We start from the raw sequence: 26,340 nt of genomic DNA, 5'->3' as shown, positions 1-26,340 counted from the left end.
TCATCTAAACTGGGAGACAGCTGAGCTTACAACTCTTTCATTTTTTTTTAATATATGTTTGTGCAATACCTAACACAATGGAGAGTTTATCTTTACTGACTCAAGTTGTTAGTAAACTTAGTGAAGAAATCATTCCCCTTTGGATTCATGAGACAGGCCGAAGACTGAGTGGAAAGATAAACACAACACTGCACGTCGTAGCCAGGTGTGACGATTGCCTAAGTACAAGAGAGTTTGAAAATGTCAAGCAGATGCCAACCTTCAAGAGAAGTTGTTCATGGTGATGTATCAGGTCACAAAGGCCTCCACTGGCTCTTGCAAAACCTTGTTTGAACCTAATTAGCTCATCTGGTGCTGCAGTACTCTATGCCTACCACTCTACTCCCTTCCAATTTTCTGGCTGGATATATGCTTTGCTGGGGTCAAGAAAAAAATTATTAATCCATACCAGCACACTTAGTATAACTTGCTTTATTGCAATCCTTCCCTTTTGCACCTGTTTAGTAGTTAAAGAGAGAGTGACTAGAAGTTTCTCTAGGAATTGAATCTGAAGAAGAATTCATGTGACTAGGAGCATCCCTGAGGGTTTTTCTTCTCTCTTGTAATAGTCTTTGCCAGGATGATGGGCATTTTTGATAAGAACTGCGTTCACTTTTATACAGAGAAAACATGTGCTACACTTGTAAAAGACTGTGTCAAAAATTTGTCTCAACATTGTTGAAACAGCAGGCCACCACCCGAACAATGGCTTCCCCATTATCTTGCAAGGCAACTCCTGTCTTGCAAACCTGAATGCAGAGCTGGTTCTGAGAAATCTAGCCCTAGCCCCCAGCATGTGCCCAGAGATACATATCACCTGGTAATGGGCATGCATATCGCCCGGTAATGAATCACCCGATAATGGGCATGCATATCACCACCAGGTGAGGGGTGCGGCTAGGAAAATCAGCTCTCGAAATACAATGAAAACAACCAACATAAAAAGGAACACTTCTAGACTTAGACTTAGACACTTCTACACTTCCAGACTTCTACACTTCTACACTTCACTACTCTTCACTTCATTCATTCAACGGAATACACATTAGCCGGAATACACATTCACGGAACCGACATCCAGACGACCAACGCCGGACGGATCGTCACCCCATCGAGTGAACTGAACTGTCGGGACGCTGCAGCTCCGTGGGGGTAGCTATTACAACCGAAACTCTTTCCCCTCTTTCCTTTCTCTCCTTTCTCTTCCATTTACAAACTTCTTATCGGGTTAATAAAGTTACCTGGCACTTGACTCCATTTTGAGTCTTAATTCTGTTCCCAAGAATACAAACAAAACCGCGCTCCGGTGTGTGAGAGGTTGATCCAGCCGCCCCTAGCCTCCCAGACTCATCTGAGGTCGGCTAGAACGCAAGGGGGCCTTCCTCTCGTCCGAAATCGGAACGTGACAACACTCTAATTAAGTTGATTATGATTTGAATATCTTCTTTTTAAAACAAACACTGTAATTTTTTTTGTTTGTATTTGAGAAATGGTCTTCCATTTAGCTGTCATCCATAACTAGAAGCGTGGGCTGGCCCAGTACAGCTCTGCAAGTCTAAGAAAGCAATAAGTGTACCGAACCTGCTATGGTGTAAAATAATGAAATCCATGTAGATCCATCCATGACCAATGAAGTCATAGATGATACGTCAATTTACATTGAATGGTAATGTAAATTGCAATAGATTTGCAATTTGGATGCAATTTAATTTGCCTTGAGTGGCAGTGGTAGTTAGTCTGATTATGTTAAAATCGAGTACTGGGAAACCCCAATGCCTGGCATAAGCAGAGAAAGTGTAAGTAGAAGCTTACACATGTGTAGCAGAACAAAGAAAATTTTAATTCCTGGATTATTCAATATCTCAAATTGGACAGCTATTCTTTCAGAGAGAAGAAAAATGTGGCACTACTGAAATATTTATTTCATGAATAAGCATGTAGTCATTTCAGGAAAAAAGGTGTTTGAAGTATGATGATTGAAATGCCAGCTGTAGACTAGACTCATTTTAGTTAATAGCATTAATTAAAGAATAAAATTATCATTGTCATCATCAGCTCTGATTCCTACTGTACTGCTACAAACTTTACATTGATTTATCACACAGATGTTGTGAAACTGTGTTTGTACCAATACGTAAAACAAATAGTTATGCCAGATTACACAATTTGTGTCAGATTCTTCAGGTTTCTCTTATGTAGAAAAGTTATAGAAAAAACCAGGTGTGGACAAAATTTGCTCAAGGGTTATTTTTGCAAGCTTGCCCAAACATCTTTTTACAATCAATCATTTCAAGTTGTGTAGATTGAGAAGAGACACACTCTTACTGAAACAATTGCGGCTGCAAACCAGGTTGCGCAATCTCCTAAGCAAACTCTTCCAGTATTGATATCGAGTTTCTGCTCTGAAAGCCTCACTTCTGGATGACTGTGTTGGAGACCGCAGGCATTACAAACCTTTTCTTTTTTTAAAAACAGAATTCATCTAGTCAACTGAACATGCTGAGTAGGAGAAAAGAAAACTGGACAGCCTTTTTTAACTGTGAACATCACGTTCTCTCTGAATAAGTGCAACTACTTATCACTGTAGGCGAACAACAGGGCTTCCTGCTGGTGAAAGACGTATGTTATTTCAATATATAGGGTAAAAAAAAAAAAGATTGCTCCACAAGAGGTGGACAGCTGTGAGTTTTTGGGTCTGTAGGAATGATAAACTGTCTAACTGAGCCATAGTGAAGTAGAAAACTCTATCCTTGACTTAATTAATAGTCCAGGAAACTGGCTATACTGCATGGATCTACTCCCTAGTAAGTTGAAACACCAGGGATTTCTGCTTCTCAGTTGCATGTAGTGAACAACAATTGTTACACTCTGAGCAAGATTTCAGTGTCCCGCAGGCTACTCAAAATTAAAGTCTTGAAGAGAAAATTGAAAACATAAGATATGCCGCTAAAGTCGCAGAGTGGTCTGCAGCATCTTTTCAAAGTCTGGATTTACTGATGGGAGAAGGACAAAGTGGTTAATAGTTCTTCCTGTCGGGGTGAACTACAAAGGTTACTCAGCTAAGATATGCTAACCTTCATATTGTAACAGTTCATCTATTTTCCAGACAGTCCCATAGGACTAAGGAACCTGGCTTTAGAACTTCAAGTGCTATTAAAGCGACATGGAAGCTTTCTTTAAACACCAAGCTATGGTACTGAAATATTGTATTTAGCTATAAAAGGACTAAAAATAATTGAGTCTTACATCTCTTAGTATAGTCACAAAATCAATAACCAATTTATAAAGTTACTTACTGGGAAGAACATGAAAGCAGCTATCATGCTTTATAAGTATAAAAACAACACATTGCAAAATACAATATTTAATAAAGACACTAAACATTATATTTAATTAATTATGAAATCCAAACACTACAAGAACCAAATAATAAAGGACAAAGTATTGAAATTAGGATCTACACATTATCTGGGCTTTGTCTCTAAAGATCATTCACATAAACTGAGAAGTGAGAATAGTTTTTATAATAAGATTATTTTATATCTGTATTTATTATCATTACATCTTTGAAAAAGAAGTAGTATTAACTTATACCAAAATTTACATTTTCATTGAGCAAGGATATAACTTTTGCAAGATTATGTGTAAAAAATTCATTAAATCAACCTCATTGTTGTTCATAGTTATTTTCCATAGATCGAGCTGTGTATTGGTAAGGAAAAAAATGTACAGATACATAAACGCATACACACAATCTGTTTCATCTACATTGTGTCTATCTAGGACCATGCTGAAAATTTTCTGTGGCTATTGCTATTATTTGAAACAATAATAATAATAATAATAAGTAGAACAATACTATCACAATATTTCAAGTAAAGAAATGCATATCTCCTTATCAAATGTGAGGCAGCAAAAAAAAAAAAAAAGCTCTTTTGAAAAATCGTATTTATCATGCCAAATGAGAACTTGCCATTTATGGTTGTGTCAGATTCTATCAAAGCATTATGCAGTGTAATGCAACACAGTTCTTTAGTTCAAATCTGTTTTCAATGTGCTTATGCACACCAGCCTGAGATGATCAATCGTAGCTGTGGAAAGGCAACATTGGTTTCCATTCTAGCAGTTCCAAACAGAAAATTTTTCCTACAATTTCTTACCTCAAACTCTATTCCCAAGTGCAGAACTAGAAATGTAAGAAATTCAGAGTTATTGGCCTGATTTAAGATTGGATGAATATACAAAGCAAATAGTATCTGAGGGATTTTTTTTTGTAATTCTGTATCTTCCTCTAAAATATTGTCACACTTACATTTCTGATCCTGGTTATAACTACAAGAATAAAAACAAGGCACAAGGGAAATAGCAGAGATATTTAGATAAATTATCTAAATATTTAATATCCCATGACATTACTCTTTTTTTTTAATTTGGTTTTCATTTAAACAAAGTAATTCTTTTGGAGGGTTACATTATATTAATCTTTGCTAATTACTAGTTTTAAAATAAGTCAGGGACTTCCTACATTTTAGTTGTAGAGTGTGTTTATGATTTTCATAGAACGTAGGTAACAAAAACAAAGAGGCTACAGCTTCTAACACCAAAACAGCTGGAAAAAGCAACAAGCTTTCCACTATGAGATCTTTTCCACAGGTCTCTCAGATGTTACATTTCCACCTGAAATGTAGGATTGTAATCTCACAGAATGAAGATTACTATTTTAGTTAGATTAAGAGTGTCCTGTTGAGGAAGATAAACCATCTATCCTACTGGTTACAAGTCTGAAAGATTAGAAGGACCTTCCATTTCTTCAGTGGATATGTGTCTCTAACTCTGTAACATGGTACAGCATGTAAAAATACAAATAATGTAGGTCAAGATTAGACTGATATTGATCTATCAGTTCAGATTAAACTCTTCAATTGCTGCTGTCTGATTTTCTGCTGTGGTGACCTGAACCCTATAAATAATGAGAAGGCTGTAGATTCTCTTAACAAGATGTGAATAATATGTCTGTCATAATTCTGGTTTTAAGAAGTGGGTGATGGGAGTATGTATATGTACAAAGCCTGCTGCAGTAATTTTAAGAAAATATGCCAGAGGAAATATGTCAGAGTGGTACAGCCTTATGCAATTTCAACACATTGATCTGTACCATCCTGAGTCAAACTCCAGTGGTTTTACAGATCTGGTTGGTTTTGGTGTTTGTTGGTTTTGGTGGGGTTTTGGAGGGAGCGGCGAGGAGGGGAAGGACTCTCTCCGTTTACTTTCCTACCAGCCCCCTAAAATTTTTTCAGAGGATGCTCACAGACTATTTATTTTCTAGTTTAGCTGCAACCACAGGTCCTATACAGGGTTATAGGGATAGCTAATATGGAATAGACTGTAGAATCATAAACAACATGAAGCTGGGTGTGGATTTACCAAAATCCAGAAAAAATACTTAGTCATACTATTTTATGAATCAGAAGGGAATACTCTGCCTGAATATGAGTTGTAACCATCAGGGCCTAAACTCAGCTTTACTTCACAAATAGTATAAATTCATCAGCATACTTCTAATCCCTTGAGGAGATTTAGTTGTATGAACTAAACGTTCTTTCTGTAAGAACAGAAAGAAAGAAGTAACATTTGAAAAGATTACACATCTTCACTACATTGTTAATTTTCACTTTTACTCAGTTCTTATTCATATAAGAAAACCAAGGCCAAGTTTAGGAGTTCTGCAAACAAAATTAAAAGCCTAGCTTGGGCTGTGGCATGTGAGCAAGTTCTCTCCTGACTTAGCAGTGAAGACGCAGTGAAAATAAAACTAATTAAGCTTCCAAAAATACAAATTCCCTTAAAATTTGGAAAAGATCAGAAAAGCCTCAGCCAACTGAAGCACTAAAAAGTCAGAGGATATGTTCACAGAAGTTCCAAACACATATTCAGAGGATATGCTGAACTTGAGCTTTAGCATGTGATATGTAGCTCAAACCTTCTTCAACTGACCTTAATGTATATAAAAATTAATACAAATGTTATGTATATGTAATTAGGGAGGACTTGTCTTTTCTCTTTCCCTTTTCCTATAGAATATTTTTCTAGAACTATCTGGTCATCAGTGGAAATACAAGATCATCTTGAAATTACATGGAATACATTACATTATTGTTCTGGTTTTGTTAGTGAGGGGGGGCCTAAGATGGTAGCTTCTGTAGGAAACTGCTAGAAGTTGCTCCCCTTTGTTCAGTGGACTCGGCCAGGCCTAGGGCAGACCCACTGCTGGCCAAGGCCGAGCCAATTGGTAGCAGAATGTCCCATGATAACGCCTCTGCGATAACGTATTTAAGTAGGGGAAAACAGGAAAAAGAGGAGGAGAAGATGTGAAGCAGCTGAGCGGGGGGCAGAGAGGGGGAGGTGTGAGCCTCATGGGCCTTGCAGGCCTCACCCTCTGGCCTCCCGCCGGGCAGCCGACTGGGCCCAGCTCGGCCCGGCCCAGCTGCAAGAAGTGGAGAGGAGATGAGAAGTGAATAAGATGTAAAAAGGATCCTGAGAGACGTCTGCCAGCCTGTTGTGAGGAACGGCTGCAGACGCCAAGGTCAGTGAAGAAGGAGGGGGAGGAGTAATATGGCTCCTGGCCAAGATTCCTCTGCAACTCGTGGTGAAGACCATGGTGGAGCGGGTTGTCCCCCTGCAGCCCATGGAGGTCCATGGAGGGGCAGAGATCCACCTGCAGCCCGTGGAGGACCCCATGCCAGAGCAGGTGGAGGCCTGAAGGAGGCTGTGGCCCATGGAGGGCCCGCTGGGACAGCTGTTCTAGAGGGACTGCACCCCGTGGAAGAGATGACCCACGCCGGAGCAGTTTCACGAAGGACTGTGGCCCGTGGGAGGGACCCCACGCTGGAGCAGAGGAGGAATGCGAGGAGTTCTTCCCCTGACGATGATACAGCGGCGTAAAACAACGCGTGATGAACTGACCGCGACCCCCATTCCCTTCCCCCCCCACCCCGTGCTGCTCGGGAGGGGAAGGTAGTAGAGATAATGTTAAGCCCAGGAAGAGGGAGGGGTGGGGGGAGGTTATCTTGTTCCCTGTCTCATTCTCCTGCTAATTTTAGAAATAAATGAATAGTTTTCCCCAAGTCGAGTCTGTTTTGCCCGTAACGGTAACTTCAAGGATTTCTCCCCGTCCTTATCTCAAACCTTGAGCTGTTTTTTCTTCTATCATCTCCTCCTATTCTCTCAGAGGGTGGGGGGAGCGAGAGACAGACTGCGTAGTCTGGTCCTGATCAGGGCTGAACTACGACAATTATCAATCAGATATTTCTGGATTCATTATGCACTGATTTTCACAACCCAGAACAAATCCTACATATTGCTATATCATCAGTCATCATTATAAAATTCTTATCCAAAGGAATTTGTCCTTTTTAACACAGAAATAGACACAAAAGGGTATTCAATTTAGAAATGCTCAGCTTGGGAAAACAAAAACATAAAACTTATTTAGTAGTGATGAATGATATATTTTTCTATTCAGTTATGTCACTCTCTTTTCAGATTATCCAAGGACAGAAAAAAAAATTCATCTGCTGTAAAACTCTGGATAATCTGAACAGTACATTAGAAATATAGTCTATTAATTTAGCCATATAAATTTTACCCAGGAATTTTTTGTAGATTGAGAGCTTACATTTGTCTTAGATCAAAAGATCAATAATTCCAACCAATAATTCGGTTGGTGTTTGTCCGTGTCTCAGAGTTAACACACAACATACTGCTACTGGAACTTTTTAGACATTTTCAGATTTGCAGTGGAAGTTTAAAGGAGCAAAAAAAAAAAAGTCAATGGCTTTGGGAGCCAAAAGATAGACAGTTCCACTACCAGTAAACATGTTCTATCCTAATGTTAAATGTTTTAAATAACAGATAATTTATCAGAAGATTTGTAAAGGTTCCGCCATATCTAACTAGGTTAATAGTGCTCTAACTATCACTGGTCTGAAATGCATACAAGTTAATGTTATTGATATCTTCTGCAGCTGACTGACAATTTGATGTCTCTGTTCTCATTGTTGTTGACAAATATTAACAATTAATGTAATGGAAACTTGGAAAGAGATATGTGGGTTATGAAGTCCAGTGCCACCTAACTAAAACTAACCCTAAAACAAATGTGTGATTTAGGAGGACTCCCAGGAGTTAAAATATTACAGACATCAGTATGGGCTACAGAACACAACAGTTTACACTTTCCTATAACAATTTGAAAAGCACAGACAAAGCTGTAAATAAAAAGTGCTGAGGGAAGGTAGCATGTTGTCAACGATTCTCTTAGCAGGCATTTGTTAAAGTTATAGCTGATCTGAAGAACTGCCAGCGTCATGAATGAGGAGTAGAAAAATAGGGAAGAGAGGAATATTTATTTTGATACCAAATCTGGTTGTCAGTTTAATCCTGATTATATCAGAAAGACATGCCAAGAAGCATGAAGTCTGCATCTAGTTGTTGCCATTCTCCAGTGTTTCTTAGAAGAAAGAAAACAAAAAAAAATTCCAAGACAAAAAAAAAAAGGAAAACCAAACCAACTACAACACCTTAAAACTTGAATCCAAATTATCAATCAAGAGGAAAAAAAAAAAACTTTTCTCACATGCAGAAAGTACTCTACAGTCTGAAGTATAGGATTAGGACTCTGTCTACTGTTACATTACATACATGTTTTTCCAAACCAATCAATACAATATCTTCCAAAAACAAACCAACTTACTTTTGTAAACCTACTCCTTATCTAGACTCTAAATAAAAATTACCCTAAATAAAAAGCTATAGTTTCTATGAGTTTTAATTATGTACAATTAAAATATAACTCATTTAAATGAACTGATTTCTTTTGCACTAAATTGGTTTAGTAATTCAAGTAAATCCTCTACCTTGAGTTGAAAGTTTAAGGTTGCTTTCTGTATTCTCATATTCATATTCAAATATAATAAAAGGAAGGTCCACTCAAGAAAATCAGACAGGATAGAAGCTCCTCTGTTTATAAAAACTTGTAAGTTTTTCTTCATCCAGATCCTCCCCCGCAAAAATTGAGCAAGAGACTGTGTCATGAAAGAATGGGTAGAAACACTGCTACAGTCTACAAACAAGACTGGTACATAATAAATACGTCTGCTAAAGCAAAGTAAATTTATTCCAAAATATGAGAAATACATTTATTTCTTAAACTGATGTCTGCAGAGGTCATGGAGGGTACCATAAATACATGGTACTACTTCTATTGGAGAGAATGTTAATGGCACAGTCTTGGCTGAGATCAATGAAACCACACAAAAGAATAAAATTGCATTAGAAAGTGCCTTAGATATCTCTTTTGTAAACTGATTATCTGGTATTATAAAGAAAACATTTAAGGAAGTTCTGTTTTGCATGTTAAAGGATTCCTTCTTGGAATGGCCTGTTTTGCAACATATCAAAGGAAATGTTAGTCAAAAATTGAAAAAAAAAGTAGTTATACTTGAGACAGTAATAGTGATCACACCAAAATTAAATTTAGCTCTCTTAGTGGAGGAATAATATTAAAAAAGAAAGAGAAAAATTAATCTTATGATATGAAACTTCAGAAGAGATTCAAAACCTAAAGTAAACCATATACAAAAAAAAAAAAAAAGAAAAATACCAAAATAATTTAAAGTTTATTTAAATCCTCATATTTCTAGCTGGAAGTTACATAAACACATGATACCAATTAAATATATTCCTGGAACTTGAAAAATCAGGAAAACAAATTTAAAAAACCTCAAAGCAAAGCAGCAAGAGTCTTAGACAGGTTTTGTTTTTGTGTCAAGCAGAAACCATTTTAAAAAAAGAAACAGCCCACTGAGGCAAACAGAAGAGAATCAACTATGACATATGAACTGATGGGGATTCAATATATGACTAAGTTATGATGAGATGACGAGTTAGCATGTATCAGCTGACTTGTGATAACTGGATGCCTCAGAATCAAAGCAATTTTGGCCCCAAATTACAATGATTCTGTGAAATTACTTTTATTTATATATGCTGCAGGCCATGAATGTGCACTCAGATGCCACATGACTTGCTAAAACATTGCAAAGGGAATGTGTTCCTGAGTCCTGGGTTTGTGATTTGCAAAGCTACAGTGAAATCTGAAGAATGAGAAGTCAAGCTCAAACCCAGAAAAATAGTCTGAGGAAGGATGCCTGTGTCACCTTGCAATAAATGAGTAACTGAAAATTTTCTTGCAGTTGTTCCTCACCACAATAACATAAGAAAATAACTGTTCAACATATACTTGTTTCAAGTAATAATGATAAGCCTCTGTCGTAGAGAAAAAGTACTGCTTAAACTCAGTGATAATGTATTAAGGAGTTATTAGTCCTTATTGACTTCCATCAAAAAGCAATTTTGCCAAACTTGGGCACTCTTAAAACAGAGGATCAGACTTTCCAAAAAAAGCATAAAATATTTCAAGAAATAAATGCAAACCTCTTTCTATTTACTGCCCATTTTTTTCCAATATTTGGGGTTTCTGTTTCCAAGAATTCTTGGCAATGCTGAACACTATAATTTTTTAAAAAACTAATGCTTATATTTAAAAAAAAAAAAAATTAGATTTCAGAATCTAGGACTTCAAAGAAAAATGTGGTAGCTGAATTTATGAATATGGAAGTCTCAGCACTACTAAGACAGTTCATATGTAATTTTTGAATTAAATACTTACCTGCTAGCAAAAATAAGCATTCTTGTGGAGACTAGAACTGAAAGAAAATACCTGTCATTTTCTCTTTAAAAGTATTGCTACCGTTTCTGGCAATTGAAAGACAAGGCTTGTTTTAACATTCCTAAACTATCTGCAAAATTGTAGTTAATGAACAGTATCTAGATATACATTACAGAAGAATAAATGGCAGCAGCTTAAGCAGAAATTTGGTTTCATCAGCTCACTAGAATCTTTGGAATGCATTTACAGTACTATCAATAAAAGGAAAAAGGTTAATTTATCTGACTTGGTATGTCAAAGCACTTTAAATAAAATGTTGTTGTACTTAAGTACTTTGGAGGTTACTGATAAATAAAACTGCGTGTTAGCACAACATAAACCAATTCATTAAGTTTTCATTCAGAGCTGAGTAACACTATCTAAGATAATACAAAATAAACAGAGAATGTTGGAGTGTTTTTTTGTTATTAATCCTAAATTATAATATGCTCAGATACCCATAGATTTTATTTTTAATCTTACTTATCTACACAATTGTCAACTGCTAAGCTGATAAGCTTTTTTTGGGGGGGGTGAAAACTAGCCGATACTGATATAGTGGGATAGATTCAGGGTAGATTAAGCCCTGTCCCATTAGGCTAGCTATCTGGTCTTCTCTAAAAGTCCCAGTCCATACCTTTTTCTAGTAAGGACTCTTTAATCTTTCACAGTTGTACAGACCTTATGTCGCCTTTTTTTTTCCCCAGAAGTTCTTTTCCTTTAGCACTATACTGACCTGGGCAGTCTTCTGCATTCCTTGGCTTCTTGTTTTAATATTCTCTCTAGAAAGCTCCATATGTGTGTACATCTCCAAGACTCCCCTGGGAATAAGATCGTGTCAAAATCCTAGAGGGCAGGGCTGGAATAATAATTCTAACCCATCTAAAAGAAGGGAGTCTCACAGAAAATCTCTTCCAAATACTTATTTATTGTACTGTCCCCAATTATTGGTAGAGGATAAAAAATTAAGAACCAAACCCTACATATTTATTACTTTTAATCCTTTAAAAAGAAAATATCTTCAGCCTAAATTGTGCTTGGTGATCAGATGGACTTCTTAGTCATAGCTACCTGCAACACAGGAGAAGACTGAAATTTCCACAGGAACTATTGGAAAAGATAATTTCTTGTCATTGAACTGACATTAAGTTATCTGACTTCACTACAGAAATACCATTTTGGAAGGACCAAAAGAGAGGACAGTGATCTATCACAGTAAAGATTATTTGATTCCTTTGTGATGAAAATAGTCTAATTTTCTAAGAAAATGAGGCTTTCTTGATCACTCTGCTCACTGATGACACGATCCATTTGTCAGTTTTTTCCCTATGACACATGAGATCCTTCTGACCAATTTCAAATTTATTGGGAAAAGGATGGGGAGTAAGGGCAGTCTAAAAAACATTAAGTTTTTCCAAGTTTCATGAAAATCAGTGGTTATTAAATGCAAACTAGTTCCTTAACCAATAGGGAGAACAAGGTTATTATCCAACTAATCCAATTAGCAGGCAACTGGTCAATTAGCACAAACAAACTGACTGATCAACAAGCACATACAGAAACAATCATACCTCTGCTACTTTTTGCCCACCTAGGGAGCCAAAAAAAGTGCCTAATGAATATACAGATTTCCAGGACAACTGTTGAAGGTTACATGAGAGGGAAACAGTCACTGTATGGCAGATTTTAGTGTCTGGGATACCGTTATATGTGCTGCAGTAGGAAAGCATTAAGGATGAACAGGATTAAGTGATTTGTTAAGAAGTGGAGATACTAAAAAAGCCAATGACAAGAAGAAGATATTAGACTATTTCTACAAGGGAAAGAACAGTGAAAGCCCAGGGGACATAAGATATAAGCATATAGTAGACTAGAATAGATTTCTTTCACTTCTCATGTTTATTTTCTGTTTTAATGATTGCCTCCTATTGAGGCATGTCCTTGTTAGTATTTCTTCTTGCTGGTATCACACTGCTCAAAGATATTTCAGTCTCATTAGGCAAAACAATAGGTAGTTGGAAGGAAGATTTATTCTCACATTTAGGTTAGATAATTCTACTGGGAAAAAAAATAATAGATTTAGCAAGACATAAATACTTGAAGATCTCAGGAGCTTGTTGAAAGTTTTTCATAAAACTTGAAAGTGAATCCAGATTTCTCAAATCTAATAGATTATTAACACATTATTGATGATCGAATCAGCCCAACATAAAAATTCTCAATGAAAGAAAAGGACTGTAACTCTTCTTTCCCAGGAGAAGTGCTTTAATTATAAAAGCATTTGGTTTAAAATTGTATACAGATATGTTTTACAGATATAAGCATCTATAAGCATCACATCAGATCTCTGGAGTTCACCATCTAAGACAGGTACCAGCAGTTGTGAGGTCTTTGTTGAGGTACATCATCGACATTTTGAGCATGTGTGAGCTCTGTACAAGGGTAAAAATCAGTTTACTGCTTAGGTTAGGAACTGATAGGTTAAAAACAAGTCTTATTCAGTCAACAATATTAAGATCTGCCTGAAGGCTTTCTAATTTAACTATGCAAGCTGCTTTTGGGATCTACCTCCACCCTTTAGTGCTCTCAGATGCATTTTTAAAAGTCTGTAAATAATCCTGTAGTGACTAAGCAGTATGAGCATTCTTACAATCCCTGTGAAAGCAACTGCAGAACTCCGAGATGCCAACAGAAACACGTTATTACCCTGTGCTACTATAATGCAGTTACAACCACAAGTGTGGAACTCAGGTGGATGAAGTAATAGGTAACCTCTCCATCAAAACTACCATGTCTGGCAAGAGCAGGCCTTGTAGACTGAAGGACCAAACACTTAGAAAGCAAAACCACTGAGACAGAGTTTGCGCAGAAATCCACATCTGTAGAAACTTACCATCATGTTGAGAACAGCTAAACACAGAAGCCAAACTGCACCAACAAGGTTGTAGCAGAACCGCAGTCACGGATATAACGTATGACTAATTCAGAAAAACTCTGAAGCACCTTTTTGTCATAGATTAGAAATCTACTTTCTTAGTGTTAATTTATAGTTTACACTATTTAAAATATAAAACATGCTAAGACATGACAACTCTAACTTTCAGATATTCCCCATGGGTCCTGCAACACTCCTAGGCAATAGTATCAGATATCACTATGTGTCAATATGTCTGCTACCTTTCAACAATCCCAAGGTAGAGCATTTCTGTGCTGCTATCAAATTCACAGCACACTTCAGGAGCTGTTTCACTAGAGTGTATAAACATCAGTTATTATTATTTTCAAATCTCCATGCTGTAAGTTTTTTGTTTTGTTTTACTTTTAAATTAAGAGTACACGGAGGTTTCAACAGCCCAGAGATCTAATTTTACAGCTCAAGGGTTTTAGTGCTATTACACATTAAAGCAGTAAATGTAAAACCACAAAAAAAAATCCAATCCATTAACCTGATATTATTAAGTAATTTGTTGCCTTTTCTAACAAAGTAAGGGGTTGTTCTCTGTCAAGAAAATTACAGAGACCACATATAGCACTTGTGACATCTATTTCATAATTCTAAATGACAACTACCCACACATATTACAGTGCTCTATAAAATCCTGAAAGAAGCATTTTCTGAAAATACCATTTTCCTTATAACAAAGAGGCATGGCAAGCTGTAAGTCTCAAGCCTTTTTATAACTGTTTCAACCAAAGAATAAAATGGAGAGCGAAATCATACAGACAAATCAAAATTGTCAGCGTTTCTTGTTACTTTGTAGTGCCTGGGGTATTGGCAAAATAGAACAACTTTTGTCATGATTAGTTTTAATCAATCACGCTACAGGGATGGCCTCAAAGAATCTGTGCCTTAGACTTTGATCTTGCAAACAAAACCCAGCTTAACTTTTAATCAATGGAGTTGTTTGTCTGATTAAAGGTACACACATGATTGAGTATTTATAGAACCAAAGTTTTAGGATATGGTCTATAAGGCTGCTTTGTGGGCAACGGAAATAACTTAAACAGCTTTTATATAACTTCTGTTTATTACTGCTTCTTGGCCAGAAAGGAGCTGAGCTCTGGCAGGCAGCTGTGAGAGGCTCACCTAGGTCAATATGATAGTGCATCAGTTTAGTTTAAACTGTTCTGAAAGCTGCTTAATCTAAGTCAGCATATCATGCTCAACCTAAATCAGCATGTTGTGCTTAAACTAAGTCAGCATATTGTGGACTGAAGCAGACGCAGAACACATTTGAGTCATTACTGTGGTCCAGAGATAACTGTGTCCAGCAGCATGGTAGCCACTTAGATTGCTCAAGTCACTGCTCAAGTGACTACACCTTTGTCCTCATCTTCCAGACCATTATTAGACCCTAGACATAGTACTTAGTAATAACATCTTCACTTATACTTTGTCAAGGCAATAGTGCTGCAGCTTGTAAGATCTGCAGTAAGTCATTCTCAGTCAAAGGTTGTTATCCTTAGATGTGTAACTAGATCTATAGTCAGACATTCATCCCAAATCCATCTCTTCTACTTCTATCTGAACATAAGCTAGGCCTCTGGTTCAAGCTGACCATTATTCTCCTTCTATACGCAGGCAAGACAGAAATACACTTACAGGCTAAGTGCAACAACCAAATGGATCAGCTCTTTCAGAAAGTAAAGTCAGAAATAAGGAATATCCTGACAAGTCTTTAGTCACAGAACTTTGTGGGAGGTTTGCTATTGTCCTTAGTAACAGTGAAATAAGGCCTCTTTTCTAATTTTGTATTAAAGGTTTAATATATTTAGCAGTAGAATTTAAGGACAGTGTACTGCATTCTAAGCTATTGTAAGAGAACCACTCTTTACTGTAAATGTTTATTTTATCTTCTAAACATGAAGCATTTTATTCACAAGAATTCAAGTATTTTAGAAATTAAATAACCCATTGGAGTGTTTGAGTGTTGACCCACAGAAGCTGCAGTCACTCTATGAGGAATACTATGAAATTGATAAAGAGTCTGGGACTGTTGACAGTGGTTCTGAGCTATAATAAATGCTCAACCTGTTAAATATTCTAACACCTCCTCAATAGTGTGTTTAGAAATTACTACTATCCCAGATGCTTGTGTAACCTGAAAATATGCAGAAGGACATGGCCATGCCTAAGATAAGCAGGGAAGTGAAAATAATGAGTTACTGCATGTAAACACAGGCACGTAAAGACAAGACATTTTTTCAGCAACAACACTAATAAGAACAAGATCTCTAAGACAGCTTAGGTCTTTCTGGGCTCCCAGACAACACATATTTTCAGGCTTTGCATCATACTATTCTCAATCAACTGAGATGAAATATTTAATACATAAAGGAATGGGTTTATTTTCCTTTACTCTTGGCTTTTACCACACACCCACGGAAAGCACTTGGCTTAATCATAAATAAAGAGTTGTAGGAGCTCATGGAGTTGAGCAACACTTGCTAACCTTTAGCTTTCTGGCTGAAAAATGACCTTCAGTGATGACCCCAGTGAATAGTGCTATCTGGAATAATTCCCTCACATCAAGCAACCTATTATTTTACTATTATTAACTTCTAGTAACACTGCTGGGAGAAACCATCTGTTAAAAGAGAAACAAGGTACTGACCCTTAGGTATTTGGGAACTGTTGTTTTCTGCGATCATTTTAAGGCACTTTTCATTCATTTTGTACAATTTCCTTTCACCAGTGTCAGGAAGAGCAGAATAAGAAAAGGCCAAAATCCCTGTGATGTTTATTGCACATCAGCAAATAAAAGATATATTTACAGCTGCATTCACTAGTTTACTAGGCCTATTAAACAAATGTGCTGTAAGAAAAAGCCTATAAAGCAAACTTAGCAACAGTAAAAAGCCCATTGTTTGACTCCCCACAGAAGCTTCAATTGCTTCACAGTATGAAGTCAGGAATCCTTTAGATAAAAATAAACACAGAAGAAGTAGAGAATAGATACATTAAGGATGTTAAGAGGAGTGAAGTCTCCTTTCACTGAATGCCTGTCTTCCAAACAGGTTCCTTGGTTTAGAGAATTATTTTGCAAAGAGTTTGCAAAAAAAAAAAAAAACCCATCATGATACTAGAGGAATCCAGTCAAGAATCTTTTAAGTGTGTATGTAAATATATTTTTGGGGATTTAAATAAATAGAAACAGGGAATAAACTCCACTGACTGCACTGAAAGAGAGACTTTCCTAATGCCTGAAATTCTTCAGTACTGATGAAGTAGAAATGTTAGCACCATGATTTCACAAGGATCGTAAACATATTTATTTTTCTTGCTGCTGCTGCCAAATCACAGTCTAAAGAGGATTATATATGGCGTGTCATCCAGTTCTTATAAATAATGAATATCTCATCAAGGGATATGAAAAGTCATCTGTGATATTTTTTTTTTTCTTTCTCCTGTTTTCAGCTAACAGGCTTTGTTTGGTTTGGTTTGGTTTTTGTTAGGGTTTTTTCATGAATGAAATTTTTGACCTTTTATTTCTTCTGTCTTTTGACATTTAATATTCATAAGGATCCTTTGAACTATATTGTGATAGATCACACAAAGCACAAAAATCACATCTGTCATACAACTTTCCTTTACTGGAAAGCTACCCTTCACAACTAGGTTTTTGATATGAAAGCTCATATCAAGCAAATTCAACTAAGAACAGTAATACAATTTTAGAAGCTAGATGTTGCATGTGTATGGCAAATTAGTCTTTGCCATAAGACTATTACAGGGTTTCCTTTGAGCTGACTTTTTAACCTGCAGAAGCACTGTAAAATTCAGTTTTTAATCCATTCCTTGATACTGGAGATCTAAGTACCAGGAGTTAATCAGTAACAGACTGGTGAGTTACATAAAGTGCTATGGCACCAGGTTTCTCCATGGAAGCCAAAGAGACAACATGGTAAAGGTAAACTTGGTAAACTTCATTGATTTTGTACTGTGATGTGTATGAGGTAAATGGATGGCACTTCCACCAGGCAAATTTAGTTTCAGTCTGAAACATTGCACTGCATTCAAGGACAAATCTTAAGTCATTATATATAACTGGAAGGCTCTCATATTGACTTTTAATTAGAGTTGAGCAGATTCTGATTGACAGAAGAGGTAATAAGTACTATATTGAGATAGGATAGCAAGACATGACATAAACAAACACCAATTATCTACTTTCACCTGAGACTAATAAAAAGTAATTTAATGATGCAATTCACCTTTTATTTCATCCCAAATTACATTTCAGGTACACAAGTGATCCAAGTTTTGCAGCTATTGGCTATGCACACAGTCTGAGCGTCATGCCAGGGCCAAGATGTTTGGCAGGCATCACTTTGTTGACATCTTTGCGGTTACAGACCTCCTGCATATATACTTGCACAGAAACTGTAAAAGGAACATTTGACATGCCATTATATTGGGGAGATCCTGCAAATTACAGGTAAAATAAGAATGAGAGGACACTAGAAGAAAAACAAAGATTCACCACTAAGATGATATATTCACCTAGAGAAGTGCAGCTAAACAGTGTATCCAGATGCCTAATCATAATGTGCTGCACTTTACAAATCCTCTGAAAAGGTCTACCATCAAGAAATTTCACAGAGAAATCCTAAAAAACCACCAGACAAATCCTTCCTTGTGTTTGTAGTGTTGTTTCTTAAAATAAAATAAAATAAAATAAAAACAAAACAAACAAACAAAAAAACCCAAACAGTTTTGCTTAGGTCATTTTTGCAGGCCTGAAGACGAACACAGGGTAAGAAAAAACCTGAACATGTAGTAACACATTCCTGCTTTACATTGTTTCAAATGGGAAAAAAAAAAAAGTCTTTAGACTGCTATAAAACAGTTTGCCAAATGAATGCAGCAGGAGTGAAAGCATATCAACTTATACCTTCTCCTCTGCTTAAAGGAGAAACACAGTTAAATCAGTGTTCAATTGAATTCATTAACAAGGTGAAACCTCTCTTCCAAAGTAAGAACTAGTAGCCTTGAGGGTGACCAGAAGAAGCAATATCAAGAGAAAAAGGAATTTGTCAACGTGAAATGATAAAAGTGAGGAAACAATAGGTTGTTTTTGAAACTATGCTCTGAGACAACGATGATGATTTTATTTGTTTCTATGTATGTAGTTAACTCATTCAATTCCTCAAACTGAATCTTGGTGATGACCATTTACATTTTTCATCAATTTAAAGATGGTATTTATTTAAAAAAAATTCTCAAATATTGTTTCTTCATAGTTATTTACATCCTTTCTTTACAGAAGTTTGGAATTATAACAAAACTACACTGCAGATTTTTTTTTTTTATAATGCAATATTTTAATTCTTTTTCTCTTTTAACTTTTTCTTTCATGTTTAATCATGAATCCTTAACTGATTATTTAATTGCCAAACATTAACTAACCAACACAAAACAGATTAAATGGCATATTCAAGTTAAGAGGGCTTTTTTAATGTAAACCAAAGATGATTATCTTTATTCTGCAGGCTATGAATTTCTTTAAGGAATGAAGATTTTTCTAATTAATACTGGCTACATGCTATAAGTTCATCATGTTTGCCTGGCTGCATGAAGAAAACCAGGGCGGCAGTTTTAATAATATTTAGTATTCCCATTGCACACTTTTAGAATATTTATTGATGGAAAGTTTCTCAAAAGGCCTGAAACAGATGCTCACCCTTGCACAGCGTACTGTAAATCATACAAACAGCATTAATCCTATTTTCATTTAAGTAAAATACAACACTTGCTTTCAGTGAAATGATGATGAGTACAGTATCTGATGAAGAGTTTAAAACAGCAGATGGTGACATTGCTTTGAAAGCAGGGAGGTAGCTGTATAGAAGCAGCAGCATGCAGAATATTCTGGTCTTGCACCTTCAGATGGTACTTAGTTCTTTAAAGCAAAAGCAGGAAAGTGATTGATGTTACAAAGCAAACAGTCTGCTTCTTGCATCCCCAGCGGTGGTGCTTATCGCTTCAGAGTTGTGCTACAGCAATACTTACAGAAGCCTTTGTCAACAAAATGCAGTTATGAAAGGAACTAGCATAGATTGTCTGCCAAAAATCTCCTGTCTTGGTGAGCAAGTCCCTCTAGGATTACTTGGAAACACTCCTGAACTTGCTGCCAGTCACCTGGTTGACATTGACGAACAATAAATCTAGAGCTTGTCCTGGTCAACAACTGATTATTTACCAACAGTAAAGAATCAGTTGTCCATCTGATAGGAGAAGGGATGCAAAAGCTCTCCTCTCTACCCCACAAGTGGCCCAGAGATAATTGTGTATCTTTCCTTGAGACATTTCTAAGCTGACATTGAGTTCTTTGTGGCCTCAAGAATTAGAGTAAGAAGAAGAGACTGCTTGTCACCTGTTTTTTGTAATTCTGATTATCAGCCTTTACACCTAAACACATTTAGACCTGAAGCCATAATACAGGATAATACAGTTGTTAAAAAATATAAAACGTTTTCATGCATTAAATTTAACCAGTCATGATTCAGTTTGGGTTATGTGACTAGTCATTAATTAGCCGTGATTTATGTGGCCACATGATTGCTAATTGAAAATACTATACTGGCATTAAATATATTTACCTACTTGAGAGCTCACAAATGTCTGCCTAAAAATTCCCTACATTTTTGTTATTTAATTTAGTCATTAATCCCTGAGTAAATCTTGCTGCCACCTAGCCAGAGGACAGACACAGTAGGGTAACATTGATAAGCATGATGAAACTCTTAGTGTTAATTAAAATGAATTCTAAATTACAATTACCAAGTTAAAGTAGGTATACTGAAAGTATGGCTCCAGCAAATCACAATGAAACATTTTTTTTGCTATAACAGATGTCAGCAGCCATCTAAGATGATCAGCTAGCTCTAACAAACCTACATTCTTATACATTAAATGATTTATATTACACATTCTATATCTTAAAATCTGTATGTGAACACAGAGAGTATCACTTTTCTTCTGCAACATTTCAGTTCCCCCTTCTTTAGTTGTCTGCTGCTATTGTTTGAAATATTTGTACTTAGAGAATAAATTTTCTGATCCAGATTATTTCATTCTAAATTCAGTCTGCTCCTTCTGCCTGCTGCAGCTTGACTCTGCTATAGAAAGCAGCAAGCAGCTCCCACAGCAGATGAAAGGGAGATATTTGGACTGGAAAGGCAGGTACAGCTCCTACTTAACCACACCTCTTCAGGAACAGCGTCCAGTGTATAGGTACACAACCTGAGATCAGGTGATAAGAAAATCACACAAGTCATTCCAGAGCAATGTGAACACAAAACAGAAAACAGATCCCTCAAGATCTGCAAATCTCTGCACACAACCGACTACAGCAGATCCCATTGCAGCAACAAAATTGTGCAGACTGCTGTAAGAGCTCAACATCTCAGTTTCATACTATGTTACTTTTGCTCTTTACCATATTCACAAACTAGGGAAAAAAAAAAAACAGTCAGAAACACACTGCAAACTATGCGTAATGCTTGAATTATACAATTACATCCTTCATGGGCTCTTCAGGCCTACATGCTTCTAGTGTAGCTCTGTTAGGCTTATATAAATATATCCCTCCTGTCCTCTGGAAACCCAATCCATTACAATCTGTAATATAAATAGTTTCTTTTTAACATGCAGTGTGTGCTGATTTCACCTTAATTATATATTTCCCATTGCGAGAACCCAAACTGTGGGATACTGGGAAAGAATTTAACCAGCAGCCTATAAAGAATAGGGGTTGAAGCTTGGCTTCCATTAACACCTCATTAGGCAGAGCCTGTACTGTACGTAAAATGAGCTAATGATTTTTAAATGTAGTTGTCAACCTATAACTTAATAATGTAGAAATTTATTTCTCTGTAATACTGTGCAAGCGATAATATATTTTTATCTCTACAAATCAACATGAAGCTATTGGAGTACATTAATACCCCAAGCAAGATCTTCGCTGGTCGTCATCAAACACTGACCTTTAGTGCAACCATATAACTAATACCACAAGTGGTACTAATTGCAGTGTAAATTTTCTGATAGACGTAGACTGAGAGCTTGAGGAAAACACCTTCAAGTCCTGGATATCAATATAGTTCAGCTTACTAAAAATTAAGTCAGAACCATAAAATAACTGTTAGGTGGTTATAGGATTAATTCTAATCCCATATAAAAGAATGGCAAAATTCTCGTGTTTGAGTTTACTGTGAATAAAAACCATCCTCCACCTCACCAAAAATCACCGTTACAGTTTGCATTAACTTGACAGATTTAACAGTAGTTCAAGAATGCAAGACTTTCATGAACTCCCACTGAAGTTGAGTAAGTATGGTCATAGAGTCACACAGGGGTTGCACAATACATCCCTTAATTGGCAAGGGGATTCTGGTATTCCTATCCATCAGGTGACCCCTCTGAGCAAGGGTTAGGACCTGATCTTGTTGCAGTGGGTTTGGAGGCATGTGTGTGCTGCAGGTGAAGCCTGGTTGGCTGTGAGAGTAAAAAGTTCTCATTCACTGTCAGCTCACTACACTTTCACTGGGCACCATTTTAAAAGAAAAATTAAAAAGTGAAATTTTGAATTCATAAAAATAAAAAAAAAATCTTTCTAATTTGTGGAAGCTTTCTCTTGACTCTTCAAAGTAACAAGGTTTTTAAAAAGATTGGTTTTAAATACTTCTTCCATAGAAAACACATCTTATCTCCCTGGACTTTATCATACTCATCACAGAAGCTTTTAGCTTGCCAGTCAGCACTAGCCTATCTTGCAATGGCCTGAATCCCATTTAACCACCAGCATCCACACTTACAAAGGGAGGCAGTAAGCAGGCATGCTTACTTTCATGTTTCAGGGTCTTTGCAGTGAAATTTTTAACTGAATTTACAGCTACTCCACATTGAAAATTTACACATATGGGCTTCGTCGTCTGTACTACATGGCAACTCACAGGACAGGCTGGAGTAGCTTTATAAAGAGAGTGCGTGACTAAGTCTTCGTAACTACCCCATGCCTAGCTGGTACCCACAGAAGCCTCTCTGGAATAAATGCAATTAAGATGAAGGACCCTCCTGCTGTTCCTGTTTGATTAGCGAATACAGCAATGACATTTACTCATTGTCTTCATGCTTGGTCGCTACATTCTTTTGGCTGGGAGGACTGCAATAGCTGTTCCCAGGGTGCAGGCAGGTATGCCATTTCTAACCTCTGACTCGGGATATGCGGTCGTGCACCCACTGACTGCAACACAGCTTGTAAAACCAGTCACATTTCAAAAGTGTGAAAAATGAGAGAGGTGAAATACAAGATGGTGATGTGTGTGTATTCATGGTAGAGAATTTACTTGGGACAAATCGTTCTGTGTCATTGGATCTGGGCGAACTGGCATCAGACAGAAGGTTTGGCCCTCTATGAGAAAAGGATGTTTTAAAATCTCCTTGAAAATACCAGAATTATGATGTGTTATGCCCAAATTACTGGCTCCCTGCTGAAAATGGAAGTAGTATGCAGTGAAATCTATACTGATTCCAACCAGCGGAAAAACAATTACTTCTACAAGTGAGCACAGAAGCAGTTAATAATTGCAGCACCATAGTGGGGAGCTTGCCAAAACTGGCAGCTAAGCCAGAGTCCTGAACCAACATAACAGTAGGTCTATTTGTCTCATTTACTGTGCTTTCCTCATCTCCCTTACCCTATCACAAGCAAACAAATACCAATAATAATGACACAGTCAATAATTACACCTAGAAATAAATCTTTTCAACAGTAAGAGATGTGAAAAGATTATATAATCAGCATTTGTCACTCATTCCTACTGTACTCTGAAACCATAGGCTAATAAAAAAGTGGTTTATATATTAAAAAGGGTCATGTAATTTATTTCATTGAGAGCAATTAATTGTTTATTTACAAGACAGCTTTCCATGACAAATCTTTCTTTCTTTAAAATGTGTTTCACAGCCCTATAAAAGCAAACCCCATTTCTTATAGCTTCCTAGCAAGACATTCAGACCAATTATCCTATTCAGTTTCTCCTTCCTTTATAATTGGCAATTTAGCTTGCTATATAAAACACAATTAAACTTTGTTTAGACTAAAGCTGTCTACATGTGAAGCTGTAGCTGATGTTAATTCTTAAATCTTAGCCATACTTAAAATAGGTATTCTAAAGCACTTCACACTGATGCAGCTTAGTTATCACTTCCATAAGCACAGAAATATTCTTGAGTTAATTAGCATTTGCTCATTCCCAACTGTGTCAGCAAAAAGGCATTTTCTTTTCATCTTTGCATAAGAGGTAATATTAAAACATTACTGATTAGCCAATCATCAATCTTACACACTTCCATTTTTTCACTGCTGTTGCAATAACTGCCTGTCATACATTTCTAAGTACATAATCCACAAATGTATGTACTGCTGCAGAGAACTGAAATGTCATACTTGTGCACAGGTATTTTTATATATACACAGGGCTAAAATCAAATCGTAGGGTAGAGTTTAAATCACATGTAATCCTGAACCGAACAAGGAGATACTCTGAAGAAGCTAAGGAAGAATGGTTCAGGCTTCAGGTAAACTGAAACTTAAATAATTTAAAACAAAAAAAAACCACAAAAAAAACCACCACAGTTACAAGTACTCTACATATATATGTGAGAAAAAAATAATTTTTTTCTTTGGGTAACTCAGTTAAACTGCAAGCAGATTTACATTGGCAGTTAGTCATTTTAATTATAGTGTGATGACACTTGCTAGTTTAGAAAATGAATCATATGGTTGCACAGGAATTCAGTCTTTTTGCCTTAGCTATATTTGTAGATAGATAGAACTCTAAAAGTGAAACAGACATTTAATTGTTTAAGGATTACTTGATGCATAAGAGTACATTTATTCAGCAATAATTTCAGGTTATCATCTCCATTTCTTTTCCTCTTATTAAGAACCAGACATCCTTCTTAGAGCACAGAGCATAATGCAGAATGACAAGCAAGTCTAACACACTTTCAGGTAGAAGAATATTTCAGTAGCCTAAAATCATCACTGTAAGTGCCTTAAATCTTCCAGAATTTGGTAAACTTAATTTATGGATGCAGTTTAGTACAAGGAAAGAATTTCCAAGATTTCTGAACAAGAATGTTTTACTCTGTCAAAGGACCATAATTTAACCCCGATGCAATACTTTCAGTGAAGTCAATAAACTTCCATTAGCATAAAGTCTTTAAAAATCTGACACACTGACCTACCTTTGTGTGACAGACGTAACCTTGGCTGCCTCGTGTCTGTTGCATGACATCCAGCCGGTAACTCTAGTAATAAACCACATAGTGCCAGGATTAAAAGGTCCTGGGCAGATGCCATCCTGCCCAAGATCAAATTCTTGCACTCTTCACTTAACTGCTGCTGTTTGTTTGTTGTTTTGGTGGGTTTTTTTAAGGCTCCAAGTTCCACTTCTAGTTTCCCAGTGCAGTTAGATTTCTCTCTTTGGTCACTTTGTGGGGTATCTCTATGGGAAATTCAACGTTCATCAGAGAAGCACACAGCCTCAGCTAGCCATTTGTCAAGCTGTGCAAATGTATTGTAAAAATATTCCCTCCCTAGGACAACTGTTTATAAAGTGCGAGGACATTCCAAGGCGTTACTCTGCAGTGTTGTGTCTTGAGCTCTCTTTAGTAACTCTGCCAGTGGATTCAGGAAGAAGCTGTATTTTCAGTCCCTCCTGCAAGGCAATTCATTCAGAGAAGGAGGGAGGGCGGAAAAAAAAAAAAAAAAAAAAAAAGCACCCTCCTCCTTGGTGCTCTTCAGAACTCAGCCCCTTGCTCTGACTTGCCAAACAGCTAGTTTTAATTCACCTTTCACCTTTGCTAATTAAAAACAAGAAGTGCCATTCCCTCCTGGAGTTGCAGGATCCACCCAGCGGGAAGCTGGGCTGTCAGGCTGCTGTATTTACTGAGAAAGTTCAGGGAGGGTTGAGGCAATGTACAGTGCTGGCTGCTTCTCGGAAGCGTTTTAATCCACGTGCCGTGCACTGATTCCTCAATTACTTCATGATTTCACATTGTAAAGTGCTGGAGAAGGGTCAGAATTCCTCCCGAGTCTCTCTTTCGAAAAGTCATTTCAGCTTTTGTTCCCAGCTCAGTTTTGGAGGAGGATTAACCCTTGAATTAACTATTTAAGTACATTATCACTTAGAGTCATTAAACAGCATGCTACTAAGTGGATCAGAATAAAAAGATTCCAGTTGTATATCCTTTCTTACTTTACAGGAAAAGGTTTAGATTTTGTGATTTTTTTTTTCCTAATGTGGCTTCTCCCCATTACATTTCATGTGTCTGTAAGTCTGGAATCTTAGGTCATCTATACATGTCAGTAAAATCATTTATTTGATTAAATGCTTGTAGGATTGGGCAGTATTAACAAAAAAAAAAAAAAAAAAAAAAAAGCCTGAGCAGAAAGCTATGATGGTATGATAAACAGCTTCAGTTTTACAAGTGTCAAGCAGCTACCTCTTATATTGCAACT

At 36.7% G+C, this 26,340-nt stretch overlaps 1 protein-coding gene across 1 annotated transcript in view; it reads right to left on the bottom strand.

The window, feature by feature from the left end:
* Positions 1–25,436, bottom strand: part of SEMA3E (semaphorin 3E) — a 147,436-nt gene extending 122,000 nt beyond the window's left edge. The window contains exon 1 of the mRNA XM_086739947.1: positions 25,065–25,436. Within this exon, the coding sequence (XP_086596073.1) occupies positions 25,065–25,179 (115 nt within the window). The 5' untranslated portion in view covers positions 25,180–25,436. The remainder of the gene's footprint in view (positions 1–25,064) is intronic.
* Between the last annotated feature and the right edge of the window lie 904 nt (positions 25,437–26,340).

This window comes from Chlamydotis macqueenii, chromosome 1 (assembly GCF_036417535.1).
Source record: "Chlamydotis macqueenii isolate bChlMac1 chromosome 1, bChlMac1.mat, whole genome shotgun sequence".
Classification (NCBI taxonomy): domain Eukaryota; kingdom Metazoa; phylum Chordata; class Aves; order Otidiformes; family Otididae; genus Chlamydotis; species Chlamydotis macqueenii.
The sequence above is the reverse complement of the archived record's forward strand: the minus strand, read 5'-3'. Positions and strand labels throughout refer to the sequence as shown.